This window comes from Hylobates moloch, unplaced genomic scaffold (genome assembly GCF_009828535.3).
Source record: "Hylobates moloch isolate HMO894 unplaced genomic scaffold, HMol_V3 SCAFFOLD_15, whole genome shotgun sequence".
NCBI classification, from domain to species: domain Eukaryota; kingdom Metazoa; phylum Chordata; class Mammalia; order Primates; family Hylobatidae; genus Hylobates; species Hylobates moloch.
The window spans coordinates 2,694,433-2,710,272 of record NW_026652290.1 but is presented as its reverse complement, the minus strand read 5'-3'; the positions used below and the strand labels follow the sequence as shown (position 1 = coordinate 2,710,272).

The 15,840-nt window shown below is 55.7% G+C and overlaps 1 protein-coding gene across 5 annotated transcripts in view; it reads right to left on the bottom strand.

Annotated features, from left to right (window-relative positions):
* Nucleotides 1-2,254: 2,254 nt before the first annotated feature.
* The window catches only part of FBF1 (Fas binding factor 1), a 30,115-nt gene continuing 16,529 nt past the window's right edge, over nt 2,255-15,840 (bottom strand). For 4 of the 5 annotated variants that reach the window (XM_032178798.2, XM_032178797.2, XM_058428826.1 and 1 more), the window contains 17 exons: nt 15,343-15,801; nt 14,106-14,207; nt 13,828-13,916; nt 13,600-13,658; nt 12,661-12,816; nt 12,394-12,494; nt 12,054-12,260; nt 10,533-10,640; nt 10,302-10,441; nt 10,104-10,222; nt 7,395-7,517; nt 7,125-7,310; nt 6,502-6,678; nt 6,293-6,430; nt 6,082-6,199; nt 4,589-4,704; nt 2,255-3,203 (listed from right to left, as the gene is read on the bottom strand). In XM_032178798.2, the coding sequence (XP_032034689.1) occupies nt 3,120-3,203; nt 4,589-4,704; nt 6,082-6,199; nt 6,293-6,430; nt 6,502-6,678; nt 7,125-7,310; nt 7,395-7,517; nt 10,104-10,222; nt 10,302-10,441; nt 10,533-10,640; nt 12,054-12,260; nt 12,394-12,494; nt 12,661-12,816; nt 13,600-13,658; nt 13,828-13,916; nt 14,106-14,207; nt 15,343-15,801 (2,482 nt within the window). In that variant the 3' untranslated portion in view covers nt 2,255-3,119. The remainder of the gene's footprint in view (nt 3,204-4,588; nt 4,705-6,081; nt 6,200-6,292; nt 6,431-6,501; nt 6,679-7,124; nt 7,311-7,394; nt 7,518-10,103; nt 10,223-10,301; nt 10,442-10,532; nt 10,641-12,053; nt 12,261-12,393; nt 12,495-12,660; nt 12,817-13,599; nt 13,659-13,827; nt 13,917-14,105; nt 14,208-15,342; nt 15,802-15,840) is intronic. The other variant, XM_032178801.2, reaches the window with a different exon arrangement.

The window sequence follows — 15,840 nt, the reverse complement described above, 5'->3', positions numbered from 1 at the left end:
CGGCTCACTGCAAGCTCCGCTTCCCAGGTTCATGCCATTCTCCTGCCTCAGCCTCCTGAGTAGCTGGGACTACAGGCGCCTGCCACCACACCTGGCTAATTTTTTGTATTTGTAGTAGAGACGGGGTTTCACCGGGTTAGCCAGGATGGTCTCAATCTCCTGACCTCGTGATCCGCCCGCCTCGGCCTCCCAAAGTGCTGGGATTACAGGTGTGAGCCACCGCGCCCAGCACCTGCACCAGTACTTTTTGCCCATTACATTCCACCAATATTTCTTTTTCTTTTTTTTTTTTTTTTTTTTAGACAAAGTCTCACTCTGTCACCCAGGCTGAAGGGCAGTGACACAATCTGGGCTCACTGCAACCTCCGCCTCCCGAGTTCAAGCGATTCTCCTGCCTCAGCCTCCCAAGTAGCTGGGACTACAGGCCACGCGTCACCACACCTGGCTAATTTTTGTATTTTCAGTAGAGACAGGGTTTCACCACGTTGGCCAGGCTGGTCTCGAACTCTTGACCTCAGCTAATCCACCCACCTTGGCCTCCCAAAATGCTGGGATTACAGACGTGAGCCACTGCGCCTGGCTGCGATATTTCTCTCTAAAAGGAACTGAATGAAGCACTTGGGTTATGATCTTGTTTATAATTTTGAAGGACAAAGAAAGAGCAGCAGCTACACAACACTCATTTCTGTACTCAGCCCTCTCCAGTGTCTGTGGCCTGGGAGAAGGCTGAAGGGGATAATTAGGATGCCTGCCACACCCTCATGGCGGTGACAGGAATGCTGAGCACTTACACTGAGTAAAGTGCCATTATAACTGAGTGCCTGTGGAATGCCTCTGCTTGGCTGTCCCCCCGGCACTGTATACTCATCTGTGACACCACCCAGTCACCCAAGCGAGGAACCTGGGCGTCCTCAACACGTCTTCCTTTCTGATCCTCCATGACTGGCACTAGGCCCGAGGGGCACTTTTCTGTGAGCCCTCCCTGCCATGCCCGGCAGTCTTGCCCACAGTCCCTCCCCTGCACCATTGCCAGCTGCCTTCCTACACATCCTCTGTCCCCACTCTTGTCCCCTCTGGTCTGGTCCCCACCCTGCAGACACAATGGGTTTTGTTTTGTTGTTGTTGTTTTTTTTTTTGAGACAAAGTCTTGCTCTGTCACCTAGGCTGGAGTGCAGTGGTGCAATCTCGGCTCTCTGCAACCTGTGCCTCCCGGGTTCAAGCGATCCTCCTGCTTCAGCCTCCTAAGTAGCTGGGATTACAGGCACACGCCACCATGGCCAGCTAATTTTTTTGTATTTTTAGTAGAAACAGAGTTTCACCATGTTGGCCAGGCTGGTTTCGAACTCCTGATTTCAAGTGATCCACCCACCTTGGCCTCCCAGTGTTAGGATTACAGGCGTGAACCACCGTGCCTGGCCAATGGGTTTTCTAAAATACAAATATGGTTCACCCTTGTTTAAAATCTTCTAGTGAAGACCTGAAAATTTGCCCTCAGACAAATTTGCGCTGAAAAGTTGCACGTCTTTAACAAGATATGCAAAGCCCTCTCATTCTAACCTCTTCTCCCTACTCTGTCTTGAAGGCCATGCTGTCCCCCTGTGGGTCTCCCAGCACCGCCCTGCCTGACGTGTGTGCTTGATCACCTGCAGGTCCTGCAGGTGGCTGCCTAGATACCAGCTGCCCCTGGGCCGACGTGCCCGTCCTTAGACCCCCCAGTTCTTTGCACAGGTCTGCCTCAGGACTGGTTGAGTCTCTTTTGCGGAGAATCAAATTTGAGACTTAACCAAGGCTTCCAATGGGGCATGTGATGCTTCCCTCCCCAGTGTTGGTACCAGCCCCAGAAGTGCCTGAAAAGATCTTCCTCCCACACCAGCACCTGCCCGGAGTGTAGCCTTCTCCTCTGGGAGGTAGGAGAGTGGGGTGGCTGACAGCCTGGGGCTTGGGTATCGGCCAGAGCAGAACTCAAATCCAGGCGCAGCTACTTACTGTCATTTCAGGCAGGTTATTTAATCTCCCTGGGCCTCAGTTTCTGCGTGTTTGAAGCAGGGCTAATAGTACCCTTCTCCTGGCTGTGGTCCAGCTGCCAGGTGCCACTGGAGACCGCAGGTACTGGAGGGGAGAGGCACGTGGCCAGAGGTGCCTGGTCCTGACCAATCTTATAGGCTGATTTTTTAATAGGAACATCTGCCTGTTCTTTGGGACTTGTCCAGCAAATAACAGGAAACATTTTCTAAGAAATAAGTATAAACTCTGATGAGCCATGGCAAAAGCAGTTTTTTAAAGCTTAGTCAAGTGAAGCAGCGGGAGTGGAGGAGGATCAAAGAAATCTCTGCTAGTTGTGATTGATTCCTTGTCACCTCCACTGCATACCCACTGAGCTGTGGCTTTTGGCAGGTGAGCAGCACAGAGGTGCCTTCCCTCCTTGTCCCTCCCCACACCCCACCATCGTCACAGCTCCCTCCGCTGCCAGTGGGGCACCCAGATGGGGAGGAAGCTGAGGAGGCCACTGTTCACCCAAACTGGTTGGTTCTTTGGGCAATGCTGGGAATAGGGTGGGGGCTCTGGGTAAGCCCAGGAGGAGGAGGGCCCGGCTGAGTTCCAGGAACATCTCACACCACAAGGGAGGATCTAGCTGGTGCCCTCCCTGTACCATCAGGAGGCCAGAGGGCCCTTCTCCAGCTCATCAGGGAGGGTACTGCTGTGGCAGGGAGTAGGGAAGGCTGTTTGTGGCATCCCTCAAGAAAGCTCCTGCCTCAGAAGAGGCCCAGGCCAACAGAGCCCACAACAGTCTACCTGTGGAGCAGGGGGAGCTCACAGAGCCCAGTGAGAGCTGGGGGTCCTTGCTGCCAACTCAGACCCTCAGATCCAAGCCAATGGCTTTGGGGCAGGGCAGCCAAAGCCGTGGTAAGACAGCCTACACCACAGAACCCCAGAGGCAGGGGCTGTCCCGGGCTGGCACATTTGGAAAGGATGCACTTGCACCCTGTCCACGGAGGAGCTGTCATCAGGCCTCAAGCATCTCAGAATCCTCCCCAGGCACTGCCTCCATGGAGGCAGCAGGACGAACAGGAGAGTTCTGGGGTCCGAACCCTCTGTTGGGGAATCGGCGGGGGACCCACTCAGGCTGAATGAGATGTCAAATTGTGGGACCGTTTCTTCAGGGTCTCCAGGAAGAACTGTTCATTCTCCAAGAAGTCACGGTCCTGCAAGGCAGATTTGGATGGGCAGTCACCTTCCCTGAGCTGAGAGAGAGGTGGAGCCCTGGAAACTAGCTGAGCCAGCCCTTACTGAGGCCCCTCCCAACATCGTCCCTGACTCTGCCTGGCTCTGGGAGTCAGCAGGGGCCATGAAAGAGCCCAGGTATGGAATGAGACAGACCACAGTCTCAATCCTGGCAAGGTTACTTGTTTGCTGTGGAACTTACGAGCACATGACTTCATGTCTCTAAGCCTCAGTTCCTTGTCTGTAAACATTCCTTGTAGCCCTTCCTTGTAGGGCTGTGTGAGGGTAAAAGCTTAAAATATACACAAAGCAGGCCAGGCATAATCGCTCATGCCTGTAATCCTAGCTAATCCACAGGCCAAGGGGGTAGGATCACTTGTGCCCAGGACTTTGAGACCAGCCTAGGCAACATCGTGAGACCCCATTTCTAAATATAAATAAATAAATAAAATATAAACAAAGCCTTCAGCATTGAGGTTGGCACACAGGAAATGCTCCATAATGACAACTGTTACCATTATTGTTTTGGTTTGTTTAGTTTGAGACAAGTGTCTTGCTCTGTCACCGCAGCTGAAGTGCAGTGGTGTGAACACACCTGTAGCCTCAACCAACTGGGCTCAGGCAATCCTCCCACCTCAGCCTCCCAAGTAGCTGGGACTATAGATGTGCCCTACCATGACCAGCTAATTTTTAAATTTTTAATATATTTTTTTGAGACAGAGTCTCGCTCTGTTGCCTGGAGTGCAGTGGCACTGTTGTGGCTCACTGCAGCCTCGACCTCCCGGGCTTAAGTGATCCTCTCACCTCAGCCTCCGGAGTAGCTGGGAGCACAGGTGTATGCCACCATGCTCAGCTATTTTTTTGTGGAGACGAGGTCTCACTATGTTGCCCAGGCTGGCCACGAACTCCTGGGCTCAAGTGATCCTCCCACCATGGCCTCCCAAAGTGCCGGGATTACAGCTGTGAGCCATGCACCTGGTCCTATTTTTTTAGTTTTTCATTTTGTAGAGACGGGGTCTCAACATATTGCCCAGGCTGGTCTCAAACTCCTGGGCTCAAGTGATCCTCCTGCTTCAACCTCCCAAAGTGTTGGGATTACAGGTGTGAGCCACTGTGCCCAGCCTGTTATCATTATTACTATAGGTTTTCATGAGGTTTAACTGAGATGACATATGCAAATTGCTTTGCACAGAACCTGGCCTAGTGGGGAGGTCTGAGCATTGGCTCACTAAGCAAACTGCAGTTTTACTCCCCAGGAGCTGGGGTCACCCCTCCCCAGGGCTACCATGTGCTCCTCCTCCCTGCCTCTGCCCCGAGCTAGAAGGACTCGTGAACACAAGGATCCCCAAGGCCAGGAGAGACTCACCTGCTCTGCCATGTGCCTCAGCAGCACCAGCCTGGCATGGAGGTGCAAGGGGCTGGGGTCCAGGCCAGTCGGTGGCTGGCTGCACCAACGGGTGGTAGGAGCAGGAGGCATGAGGGCTGAAAAGGCCAAGGAGGAAGTCAGGGACCAAAGTGTTGGTGGAAACACCGGGCAGTCACAGCTTGTTCCTGCAGAGCTGCTCCCCCTGCCAGTGGGTGGACCCTGGCCATATACTCAGGGTGCAATGGCATTAACTCTCAGAAGCCTCTGGCAAATGCATACCTGCTCCTACCTGGCAAGACCATTTATAGGAATTTATTTCAGTGAAATAATCAGGCAAAGGTGCAAAGACATATGTAGGAAGATGTCCACTGGGTACTCTTTCTCTTTAAGACAACAAATCACTCAGCACAGAGCAGCCTCACAGTGGAAAACTGTGCTGATTGGGAACTGACTAAATGTTTAATGACTGATCTGAAAACCTGTTCCACATGTACATTACTGAGTGAAAAAAAAGTAAAGTTATCGAACAACACATACAATCCTAATTTTGTTTTTAAAAACATGTACCAGGCTGGGCGCGTTGGCTCATGCCTGTAATCCCTGCACTTTGGGAGGCCAAGGCGGGTGGATCACCTGAGGTCAGGAGTTCAAGACCAGCCTGGCCAAAATGGCAAAACCCTATCTCTTCTAAAAATACAAAATTAGCCAGTCATGGTAGCACATGCCTGTAATCTCAGCTACTTGGGAGGCTGAGGCAAGAGAATCGCGTGAACTCAGGAGGTGGAGGTTGCACTGAGCCGAGATCATGCCACTGCACTCTAGCCTGGGTGATAAGAGCGAAACTCCATCTCAAAAAAAAAAAAAAAAAAAAGTACCAGAGTGGAACATTATGCACCAAAATGTTAAAAGTGAAAAGTGGTTCTCTCAAGACTCGGGAGTGGCGTTGAGGGTGACTTTTTTTTTTTTTTAAACAGAGTCTTGCTCTGTCCCCCAGGCTGGAGTGCAGCGGCACAATCTCGGCTTACTGCAACCTCCACTTCTTGGGTTCGAGTGACTCTCCTGCCTCAGCCTCCTGAGTAGCTGGGATTACAGGCACCTGCCACCATGCCTGGCTAATTTTGTATTTTTAGTAGAGATAGGGTTTCATTATGTTGGCCAGGCTGGTCTTGAACTCCTGACCTCAGGTGATCCACCTGCCTCAGCCACCGAAAGTGCTGAGATTACAGGCATGAGCCACCACACCCAGCCTGATGATGACTTTATTTCCTTTTTTTTTTCCTGAGTCCAGAGTTACAAAAAGGTGACATTTTTCATAAATAGTGTTCCTCTATTTCTGATTTATCTAACACACATTATTTGTGTAAAAAAGAAATAAGGCGACTGTAAAACCCAGCTGGCCGCCTTAACTGGAGCGGCTGGAGGAGGGCCTGCCCACTCCTAGCACTGCCCTGCCCAGTCCTGAGCCGCCGGCTCTTCCTTCTGGAGCCACTCACCACTCTGGCTGGAGGCTGCAGGGCCCTGGGCCCTGGGGAACAGACCCACAAGGTTGGAGGGCAGGTCCTGTCGTGCGTGGTCCAGTTGCAGCCTCTGCTGGGCCAGACTCAGATGCTCCTGTCCCCGTTCCCCCGGAAAGAAGGACTCAGCTGTGAGGTGGGAGGCTGGGGGTGCCGGGGGCAGGGGCGCCATACACTCAGGGAGCCTTGCCTGGTGCATGTGCTGCTCCTGCTTCCGGAGCCGCTCCTGCTGTTGCTGCACCGCCTGCAACCGGGCCTGCTGCTCTGCCTGCACCTGCCGGGCCTCGCGCAATGCCCGCTCCCCCTCCTCGTACTTCTCGGAGGCCACCTGCAGGGAGGCTGCCTGGGTCAGGGCTGCCTGGGCTCAGCTGCGCCCACGCCCATGTGCCCGAGCAGCACCTTGCTCATGCTCTCCACCTCCTCGGCACGGAGCTTGACACGCAGGGCGGTGGCGTTGATCCTCTCCTTCTCCAGCCGCAGCTCCTGCCGCTCCTGCTCCAGGGCTGCTCTCTCTGCTGCCAGCTGCTTCTCCTCGGCCCGGAGCTCGCTGGCCCTGATCTTCAGCTCAGCCTGCTCCTGGAGACGGCGGAGGCCCTGCTGCATTCTCCTCCCAGGAGTTGCGCTGCGCTCTGTGCAGGACTTTAGGGTCCCCTCTGCCCACCCTGCCCCTGGGAGGGGCTGGCGGAGCCAGGGGCTTCCAGGGAGAGCCAAAGAAGCCTGGGGCCAAGCCGGAGTGCTGCCCTCACAAGCCACGTGACTGGCAGGCTCAACTCTGAAGTTTGGTTTTCTCATTTCTAAATGATCAAAGTCATGGGAATATGAGGATCAAATAAAATGTGTATAATGCACCTGGGACAATACGAGGAAGCTGTTAGCATGATGATGCGATTACTGTTTTAATCCCTATGCTCTTGTGACATTAGTGCTACACTCTCCTTTCCTAAGACTGGAAGCGGATGTGTCCAGATGGAGGGGCGCAGGCTCCCCTGGGCCCTCCACTGTCCGCAGGCTCTGGGCCCTACCTTGGCCAGGCTGATGAGGGTGCCCTCTCGCTGGGTGTCCACCTGCAGCGCCCGCTCGGCCTCGCGCTCTGCCCGCTCCTTACTCAGCTTTTGCTGCGCGGAGAACTCCGCCCACTCGGCAGCCAGGCGCCGCCGCTCCTCCCCGCACTTGAGCATGACCGACTTCTGCTCCTCCAGCAAGGCGCTCTGGGATGTGGGGGTGAGGGCACGGGGTGAGTGTCCCTGGGCATAATGGCAGGGGCAGAGGCTGAGTGCAGTGGCTTGACTCACCTTGGCTCGCTCCAGCTCCGCCCTTTCCATGGCCATCTGCTGGGCCGTGACCTTCCTTTGCTCCTCTAGGGCGCGCTGCATGGACTCCGCCTTGGACTGCTCGGCAGTCACCCGCCAGCGTTCCTGTAGGGCCCAGGGCAGGACTGAGAGCGTGGTTCCTGCCCTGAGGATCATGCCTGGCCACTCCCTGAGAAGCTGCATGAACCCACCAGTGTCTCCCACACTATGCCACTGACCCATCCTTCCCAAAGAGGCACAAAATGAGGGGTGCCTGGGAGGCACTGCCAGGGCCCAGCCCGCACGATTCTGCCCAAGAGGAGGACCCAGCAGGTGCCCTCCCAGCCCTCAGGTCTCCAACAGCACCAAGACTAGCAGCTTGGGAGGGCCAAAGAGCAGCAACATCCCTGCCATTGAATCGCCAGCTACACACTCTGCCTGTCCTCAGCCATCAGCCAAGCAGGCTAAACACAGGGTGGCCTAATGCTGTGCTGTGTGCCGGGCCACACACAGCACGAGACGAGAGCTTCACTGTGCCTGACCCCAGGCAGATGCTTAACACAGTTACCAAATGAAGAGGCGCATCAAAATGGTTCACAACATCAAAGCATCTCTATCTATGTTGATATGGCTATAGGATAGATACCAGGTCAGCAGTGGACATCTCTGACTAGTGGGATATTTTTATTTTCTTCTTTAAAAACATTTTTTTGGGCCGGGCACAGTGGCTCAGCCCTATAATCCCAGCACTTTGGGAGGCTGAGACAGGCGGATCACCTGAGGTCAGGAGTTCAAGACCAGCTTGGCCAACATGGTGAAACCCATCTCTACTAAAAATACAAAAATTAGCTGAGCGTGGTGGCAGTTGCCTGTAATCCCAGTAGCTCAGGAGGCTGAGGCAGGAGAATCCCTTGAACCCAGGAGGCGAAGGTTGCAGTGAGCTGAGACTGCGCCACTGCACTACAGCCTGGGTGACAGAGCGAGACTCTGACTCAAAAAAAAAAAAAAAAAAAAAAAAAAGTTTTTGGCTGGGCATGGTGGCTCACACCTGTAATCCCTGTACTTTGGGAGGCCAAAGTGGGCAGATTGTCTGAGCTCAGGAGTTTGAGATCAGCCTGGGCAACATGGCAAACCCCCGTTTCTACAAAAAATACAAAAAATTAGCTGGGTATAGTGGCATGCACCTGTGATCCCAGCTACTTGGGGGCGGAGGTGGGAAGATTGCTTGAGCCCAGGAGGTTCAAGCTGCAGTGAGCCGAGGTCTCGCCACTGCACTCCAGCCTGAGTGACAGTGAGACCCCATCTCTAAAAAAAATTTTTTTTTTGGCCAGGCGTGGTGGCTCCTACCTGTACTCTCAAAATGTTGGGAGGCGTAAGTGGGCAGATTGCTTGAGCCTAGGAGTTCAAGACCAGCCTGGGCAACATGGCGAGACCCACATCTCAATAAAAAATACACTATTAGCTGGGTGTGGTGGTTTGCGCCCGTAGTCCCAGCTACTCAGGAAGCTGAGGCAGGAGGATGGCTTGAGCCAAGGAGGTCAGGCTGCAGTGAGCTATGATCACACCACTGCACTCCAGCCTGGGCAACACAGCAAGACCCTGTCTCTAAAAAATAACAGTGCTTTGTAAAACCTTAGAAGACGACAGCTACTAGCTGAGGACAAAAAGATAGGTGGGAGGACAAGGAAGGCTTCGTGGAGGTGGTAGCATCGAAAGATTCATTACCATTGAATTCAGCCTAGGAAGATTTCCACAGGTAAGGAAAAGGAAGTGAGCAAAGGCAGGGACTGCAGGTGCGCATCACCACACCCAGTTAATTAAAACAAAATTTAAATGTTTTTATTTATTTATTTATTTATTGAGACAGAGTCTCGCTCTGTTAACCAGACTGGTGTACAGTGGTATGACCTCCACTCACTGCAACCTCCGCATACTGGGTTCAAGCGATTCTCCTGCCTCAGCCTCTCCAGTAGCTGGGATTACAGGCATGCGCCAGCACGCCTGGCTAGTTTTTTTTTTTTTTTTATTTTTAGTTTCACCATGTTGGCCAGGCTGGTCTCGAACTCCTGACTTCAAGTGATCCTCCAGCCTTGGCCTCCCGAAGTGCTGGAATTACAGGCATGAGCCAACTTGCCTGGAATAAAAAAATTTTTTTATGGTCTCGCTAGGCTGGTCTCAAATTATTGGGCTTAAGTGATCCTCCTGCCTCAGCCCCTCAAATAGCTGGGATTATAGGCACAGGCTACTGTGCCTGGCTAAGGTCACTATTATTTAAATAAAGCATGTGCTTATATATGAAAGGTATCTAGGGAGTTCAAATGTCTCTGTGAGAGCTGAAGAGGCTAGGATGACATTTAATGGGCAAGAGCATCTGTCCCAATGTCAGGCCTCAGCTGATGTGACGGATTCGAGTGTCAGGAAGTGGGAAGTGCAGCTGATGGTCGCGGGGGCTAGACTGTGGAGGGCAGCCAAGGTGGCCGAGGGGCTTGTGGTGCTGAGGAGCAGGCAGGGCGTGGTGGGGCCTGGCCAGGCGGCCCCTGTGCTCAGGTGGGCAGTGCTGAGGGCCTGGCCAGGGCAGGGAGATGTAGAGGCAGGAAGCGGCAGGTGGGGCGCTGACCTCCTGAGGAGGTGAGGTCAGGGGAGTGCCGCCACACCTGCGGGTGCCCTAGAGAAGAGGCCCTGTGGCAGGAGGGCCAGGAGGACGGGCCTCACCTGCTCCAGCAGCCGGCTCTGCTCATTCAGCCGTGCCTCCATCTTCCCAATGACCTCCTGTTGCCGGCTCCGCTCCTCCTCCATGTCCCGCTGCTGCTGGCCCAGCCACTCCTGCAGTGCTGGGGGCAACCCACAGGGTGCTCAGCAGCTGCTCCCCTTCCCACCAGGAGCCCGGATGGCTGAGAGGGGAGGGCATACCCCGCAGCTGCTCATCACGCTGCTGGATCCCCAGCTTCCGCTCCTGGGAGGTGGTGAGGTGCGAAGCCTCCACGCGGGAGGACAGCTCTTGCAGGCTGCTGGAGAACTTCTCCATCTGGTGGATGATGCTATTCAGGGACCTGGAAGAAGACTGGGTCAACCCCACCTGAAGGTCTCGGGGACCCCCCGGCCCCCAATCTCAGGCGGGCATTGTTGGGACAGTGCACATACCGCGTGTGGGAGGTGGCACTGGTGGCCGCATCGACCTCTCGGTCCTTCAGCAGCTTTAGCCGCTGCAGCTGCTCCTCATGGTCTCTGCGCATGTCTAGGATGGACGCCCTGAGGGGAGGCGGGAGGGGAAGGCGGTCACTCTGAGCTGGACCACCCAGATGCGGCAACTCCTTGTGGAAGGGCGTGCTTCCGTGCAGCCCTTGCTCCCAGGCCTCTCCTCCGCTGGGCACTGCCTCAGTTTCCCCAGCTTCTCTGTCTTATCTGTCATGGTGCCTCAATGCTACACGCACTAAGATGGACATTCCTCCCATTATTCAGCTTTTTTTTTTTTTTTTTCAGAGATGGAGTTTCGCTCTGTCGCCCAGAGTCTCGCTCTGTTGCCCAGGCTGGAGTTCAGTGGCGTGATCTCGGCTCACTGCAACCTCTGCCTCCTGGGTTCAAGCAATTCCCCTGCCTCAGCCTCCCCAGTGGCTGGGACTATAGACGCTCACCACCACACCTAATTTTTTGTATTTTAGTAGAGATGGTGTTTCACCGTGTTGCCCAGGCTGGTCTCGAATTCCTGAGCTCAGGCAATCTGCCCACCTTGGCCTCCCAAAGTGCTGGGATTACAGGTGTGAGCCACCGCAGCCGGGCCCAAGCAGTCTTTCTTTCTTTTCTTTTTTTTTGGTAGAGATGAGGTTTCACTATGTTGCCCAGGCTGGTCTTGAACTCCTAGCCTCAAGCAATCCTCCTGCCTTGGCCTCCCAAGTGTTTATTTTGTTTTTTAAATGTTTTTAGAGACAGGGTTTTGTTCTGTAGTCCAGGCTGGAGTGCAGTGGCATGATCATAGCTCATTGCAGCCTTGATCTCTTGGGCTCAAGGTATCCTCCTGCCTCAGCCTCCCAAGTAGCTGGAACTACAGGAGTGCACTATCATGTCAGCTAATTTAAAAATTGTTTTTAGAGACGAGGTCTCACTGTGTTGCCCAGGCTGGTCTCAAACTCCTGGCCTCAAGTGATCCTCCCACCTCGGTCTCCCAAAGTGCTGGGATTACAGGTGTATGCCATTGCACCCGGCCCTGAGCAGTCTTAAAAGGCTGCCTCTGCCTTCATCGACCTCTGACTCCCTTAGGTAACTTTTCTTAAGTTTCCTTCTCTTCTAGAAAGGCAACCCTATCAACATGGCAGGCACAATAGCACAAGCCTTTCTCAGGTGGATCTTGTTTCTAGCCTCTACGGCGTGAGCAGGCGAGTGGACGACCCTGTGCTTAGTTAGACCCTGGGGGGCTTGCTGCTGCCGTGCTGTGCCTGAACAGCCTGTGGGTACCCCCTCCTGCCTCTGTAAGAGCAGGTGGCACCCCCACCCATGGGTGTGATGGGTCAGTGTGCTCAGCCCTCAGTCCTCACTCACTGGACTGGGAGGGAAGGACCCAACCCCTGTCCAAAGGCTGCTGGCTACAGCGAAGGGTCTCGTGGGGATGGCTCTCTTCTGGTTACTCCTTGCAAGCCTGCTCCCCAGCTGCCTGTCCCTGGGCCTCACCGCTGCAGCTCCCGGAGCCGCTCCATTTCCTGGTCCTTCTCCTGCGCTATGGCCGCCAAGCGCCGCTGGTGTTGGGCCGTAAGCTCAGCACGGGCCTGTTCGGCCTCCTGGCAGTGCGACAGATACCGAGCTGACAGCTCCTCGTTCTCTCTCCGGAGCCGCTCCTCCCGTTGCTGGTACGATGTTTCTAGCACCTTGATGCGGCTTCTGCCAACAGAACACCCAGCCATGGTGCAAGGAAGGCAGAGGGCTGCCACCTAAAGGCCTCTCCAGGCACACTGGGGTGGACTTTGGGGTCAGTGTGAGATCCAAGGCAGAGCTGGGGCCAGCGCCAGGGTACCTGTGTGCACTCTGGATGAGCTCCAGGTCTGCCTGGTGCTGCTGCTGCAGACTCCCCAGCAGCAGCTCATGCTGGGTCCGTTCCAGCTCCAGCTTCTGCACCTGGGAGACAGCAGGAGGGCCAGCGACCAGGGAGGGGAGGTGGCTATACTCCACACTGCCCTGTGCCAACAGCCCTTCCTCCCTCCTGGGGAAGCTTCCAGCCACTCTCAGTGTTCCCTCCCGTTGCAACCCTGTCCCCAGCGCCAGCGGCCCCACTGCCCCTCACCTGGGCCACCAGCTCTGCCAGCCGGGCCTGGCTCTGCAGCAGTTTGGCCTGGAGCTCGGTGGGGCTGCTCTGAAGCTGCACCCGTGCTGCCAGGAGCTGCTTCTGGTATTCTGTGCCCAGCAGCAGGCTCCAGGCCAGGGACTCTGGGAGCAGGGGCTGGAGGAGAGGAAGAGAGGTGTTCCTGGTTAGGGAGGGGACAGGGGCCCAGCTGAGATCAGCTACCTCCTGGACCACTGCTCACTGGACCTCCCTGCATCTGATCTGTGGCTGCAGATGGGGCCAAGGCCTTGGAAAGTCACAGTCACTGTGGCTGAGCAGTCCCCACTGTACCTCCCCTTGCAGGTCTGGTCAGGAGCATGTCTCCCTCCACTCCCTGGAACAGCTTCCTCCCAGCATGGTCTCCGGCTTCCCAGACAAATAGCTGAGCCCCAGCAGAGTCTTTGCTATGATAAAAGCTGATGCTGGCTTTTCCTGTCAGGCCTGAAGCCCACATGTTGACACTAATCTGGTTCCCACGAGCTGTCCCCTACCCACCATCTCTCAGGGACACATTCCTGGGGGGCCACACCTCCCAGGCCCAGGTATCACAGGTGACTGCCACACATGGGAAACAGAGGCAGAGGTGTGGTGGGAGGATGGCAGGGGTGGAGGAGGCTTTCTTGACAGAACAGGACCCTGCGGCCCTGCTTTCTGACTGCAGCATCCCAGCTCCCCGGCCTGATGTAGGCAAATTAACACCCAGCTCTGCCCGGGAGCAGCGAGGCTAGAAATTCAGGCAAGTTCTGGTTGGGGGTGCCAGGGGGAGCTGGCTGACGTCACATTTGGTATGTTTGAAACATTTTTCCTGGCAGGTCATCAAGTCAAACTGTTGGTGTTGCCTCTGGGCATGGAGAATTGCTCCCTGGGCCCTGAGCTAGACCTGTCTGCCCACACCCCTACCTGGATGGGCATGGAAGGCTCTGTGGGTTCCTGGGTGCTCGGGAAACATGTGGCAGGCTCTGAAACATCAACAGCAGAGAAATGAGCAGGAGGCCCAGGGCTCTGGGCCTGCGAGTGTCCAGGAGGGGCTGGTGTCACTCATGTCCCGGGGACCCCAAAGGAAGCTCAAAGCACCTCTTCCTCACCCAGGGTTAAACTCCCAAATTAAGCAGAAAACAAAAAACAAACCAGTGGCCGAGAGGTCTCCAGGGGCTGTTCCCCTCTTTGGGGAATCTGTAGGGAGTGCTGAGGCGGCATGTTTCTGAGTCACAGGGGACCTGAGGACACAGGGATGGGGCATGGTGAGCAGCCTCTGTGTGGGACATGGGGACGGGGCAGGGTGGGCAGCCTCTGTGTGGGGCGTGGAGACAGGGCAGGGTGGGCAGTCTCTGTGTCCCTCTCTCAGGACAGAAGCCTGTGCTGCCCACCCTGCTCTCATTCCCGCTCAGCCCGCAGCCCAGGCCTACCTCAAGACGCCAGGCCTGACACACGGTCTTTCTCGTGCGGTTGTTCCGGAGCTCCCTCCAGCAGCTGCGTGCTCAAGCCCTTGTGTGCTGGTGACAGGTTGGCTGAGGAAAGGCAGCGTTCAAGGTGAAGATGACAGAAGGCCTAGGTCAGGCTGGATGAAGACAGGGCCTAGGACGGGCTTCACACGTGAAGCTCGTGGCTCCCCTTCCTCCTGCTCCCACCATCCCGTCTTCGGGCGCTCTCCTCCCACGTCTGAGCTCCTGGGATTTCTGGGCGTCTCTTCCCTTCGAGTACCCGCTTCCTGCCTCAGTGTCCAAGTGGTGTAGTGAATGGACACTGTCCAAGCAGTGACAATGGAAATGTTATAGACACTGGAGTCAAGTTCAAGTTCAGAGCCCTGTTCCAGCCCACTTAATTTGGCTCAGCTCTAGATTAGGGTTCTGCTCGGTCTACCAAATCTGGCTGGCTCCCTTTCCCATTATTTCCACCTCTTTCTCGGTTCATGGGTCAGTGAAGGGACAGGCTCTTTTCTGTTTTGGCCTGAGCTTTCCCCTCGGCCTCAGGTCAAAGTCAAAACTGCCCTCCTGTCATCAACCCCAGGACAGGGTGATGTCCCTGGGCTGTCACAAATTGCCCAGTTCACTCCCCTGGGCTCTGGCCACAGCACATCTCACCACTTCCTCTGGACTCCCCCAGCCTGCCAGCCCCTTGTGCCTTCCTGCCCTCAGGGGTCACTCGCTATCCTGCCCCACGGATAGGGGCTTCTCCAAGAGGCGCCTCTCGGCCACTGTGTCTCCTCTAACACTCTCAAAGAGCACAGGGACATCTCAGCTCACACACGCCACACTCGCTTCAGTGGAGTCGGCAGAAGCACCAGCTGTTTGGATGCTGGGGCTTCCAGCCTGAGGGCGCTGTGACAGGGCAGTGGTGTGTCTGCCACCTCAGGGACCCTCTGTCTTCTACCCGATCAAGTTAGCATCCGTCCCCATGGCAGTCAGGGCATGAATGTCAACAGCCCTCCTTCTTGGGTGTGTCCCTGGGGCAAGCCCGGGAGCCAGAGGCTCTCTCTGCAGTGCCCGAAAGGCAGAGTAGCAAAGCCAAGAAGTGGCCTCTGTGGCCACGGCGCCCTGCCTTGTTCCCCAACTCCTGACTGAGGCTGCGACAGGTGAAGGGGCAAAGGGGCTCAAGTCCCCAGCCGGTCCTCCCCCTACTAGCCACAGCAGCCCAAGCCTGTACCTGCCAGAAGGGGGATGGCCTGCTGTCCCCACCAAACTCAGGCCCTCAGAGGTCCCAGCATGCTGCTCTCTGGCCAGGCCTTGGGACTTCTTCTGAGACAGGGCATGGCTCAGCCAGTCCTCCTCTTTCTCCTCCTTGGAGGCTCGCAGCTTGGAAGCCTGGCCGGCTTTGGCAGGGGACCCTGCACCTTCAGTTGCTGGCTTTGCCCTGGAGCGGGGCAGCCCAGCTGGCATGGAGTGCTGGCTCGCAGGAGGAGGCACTGAGGGCGTGACAGGCACTGAGCTTTCCCGACGGGCCTCTCTGGTGGGTGAGGCAGGCAACAGGTCCAAGTCCTCGTCCTTGAGGCCCAACCAGTCAGCTCCTCCCTTCCTGGGCTGGATGGGGCTGGAAGCCGTTGGAGGGTTCTGTTTGGAGTCTGGTTCTCCCTTGGGGTCTGGGCCACTGTCTGCTAAGAACCTACTTCAAGACAGAAAGGAGGGTGTCAGACAGGGGAAGCAG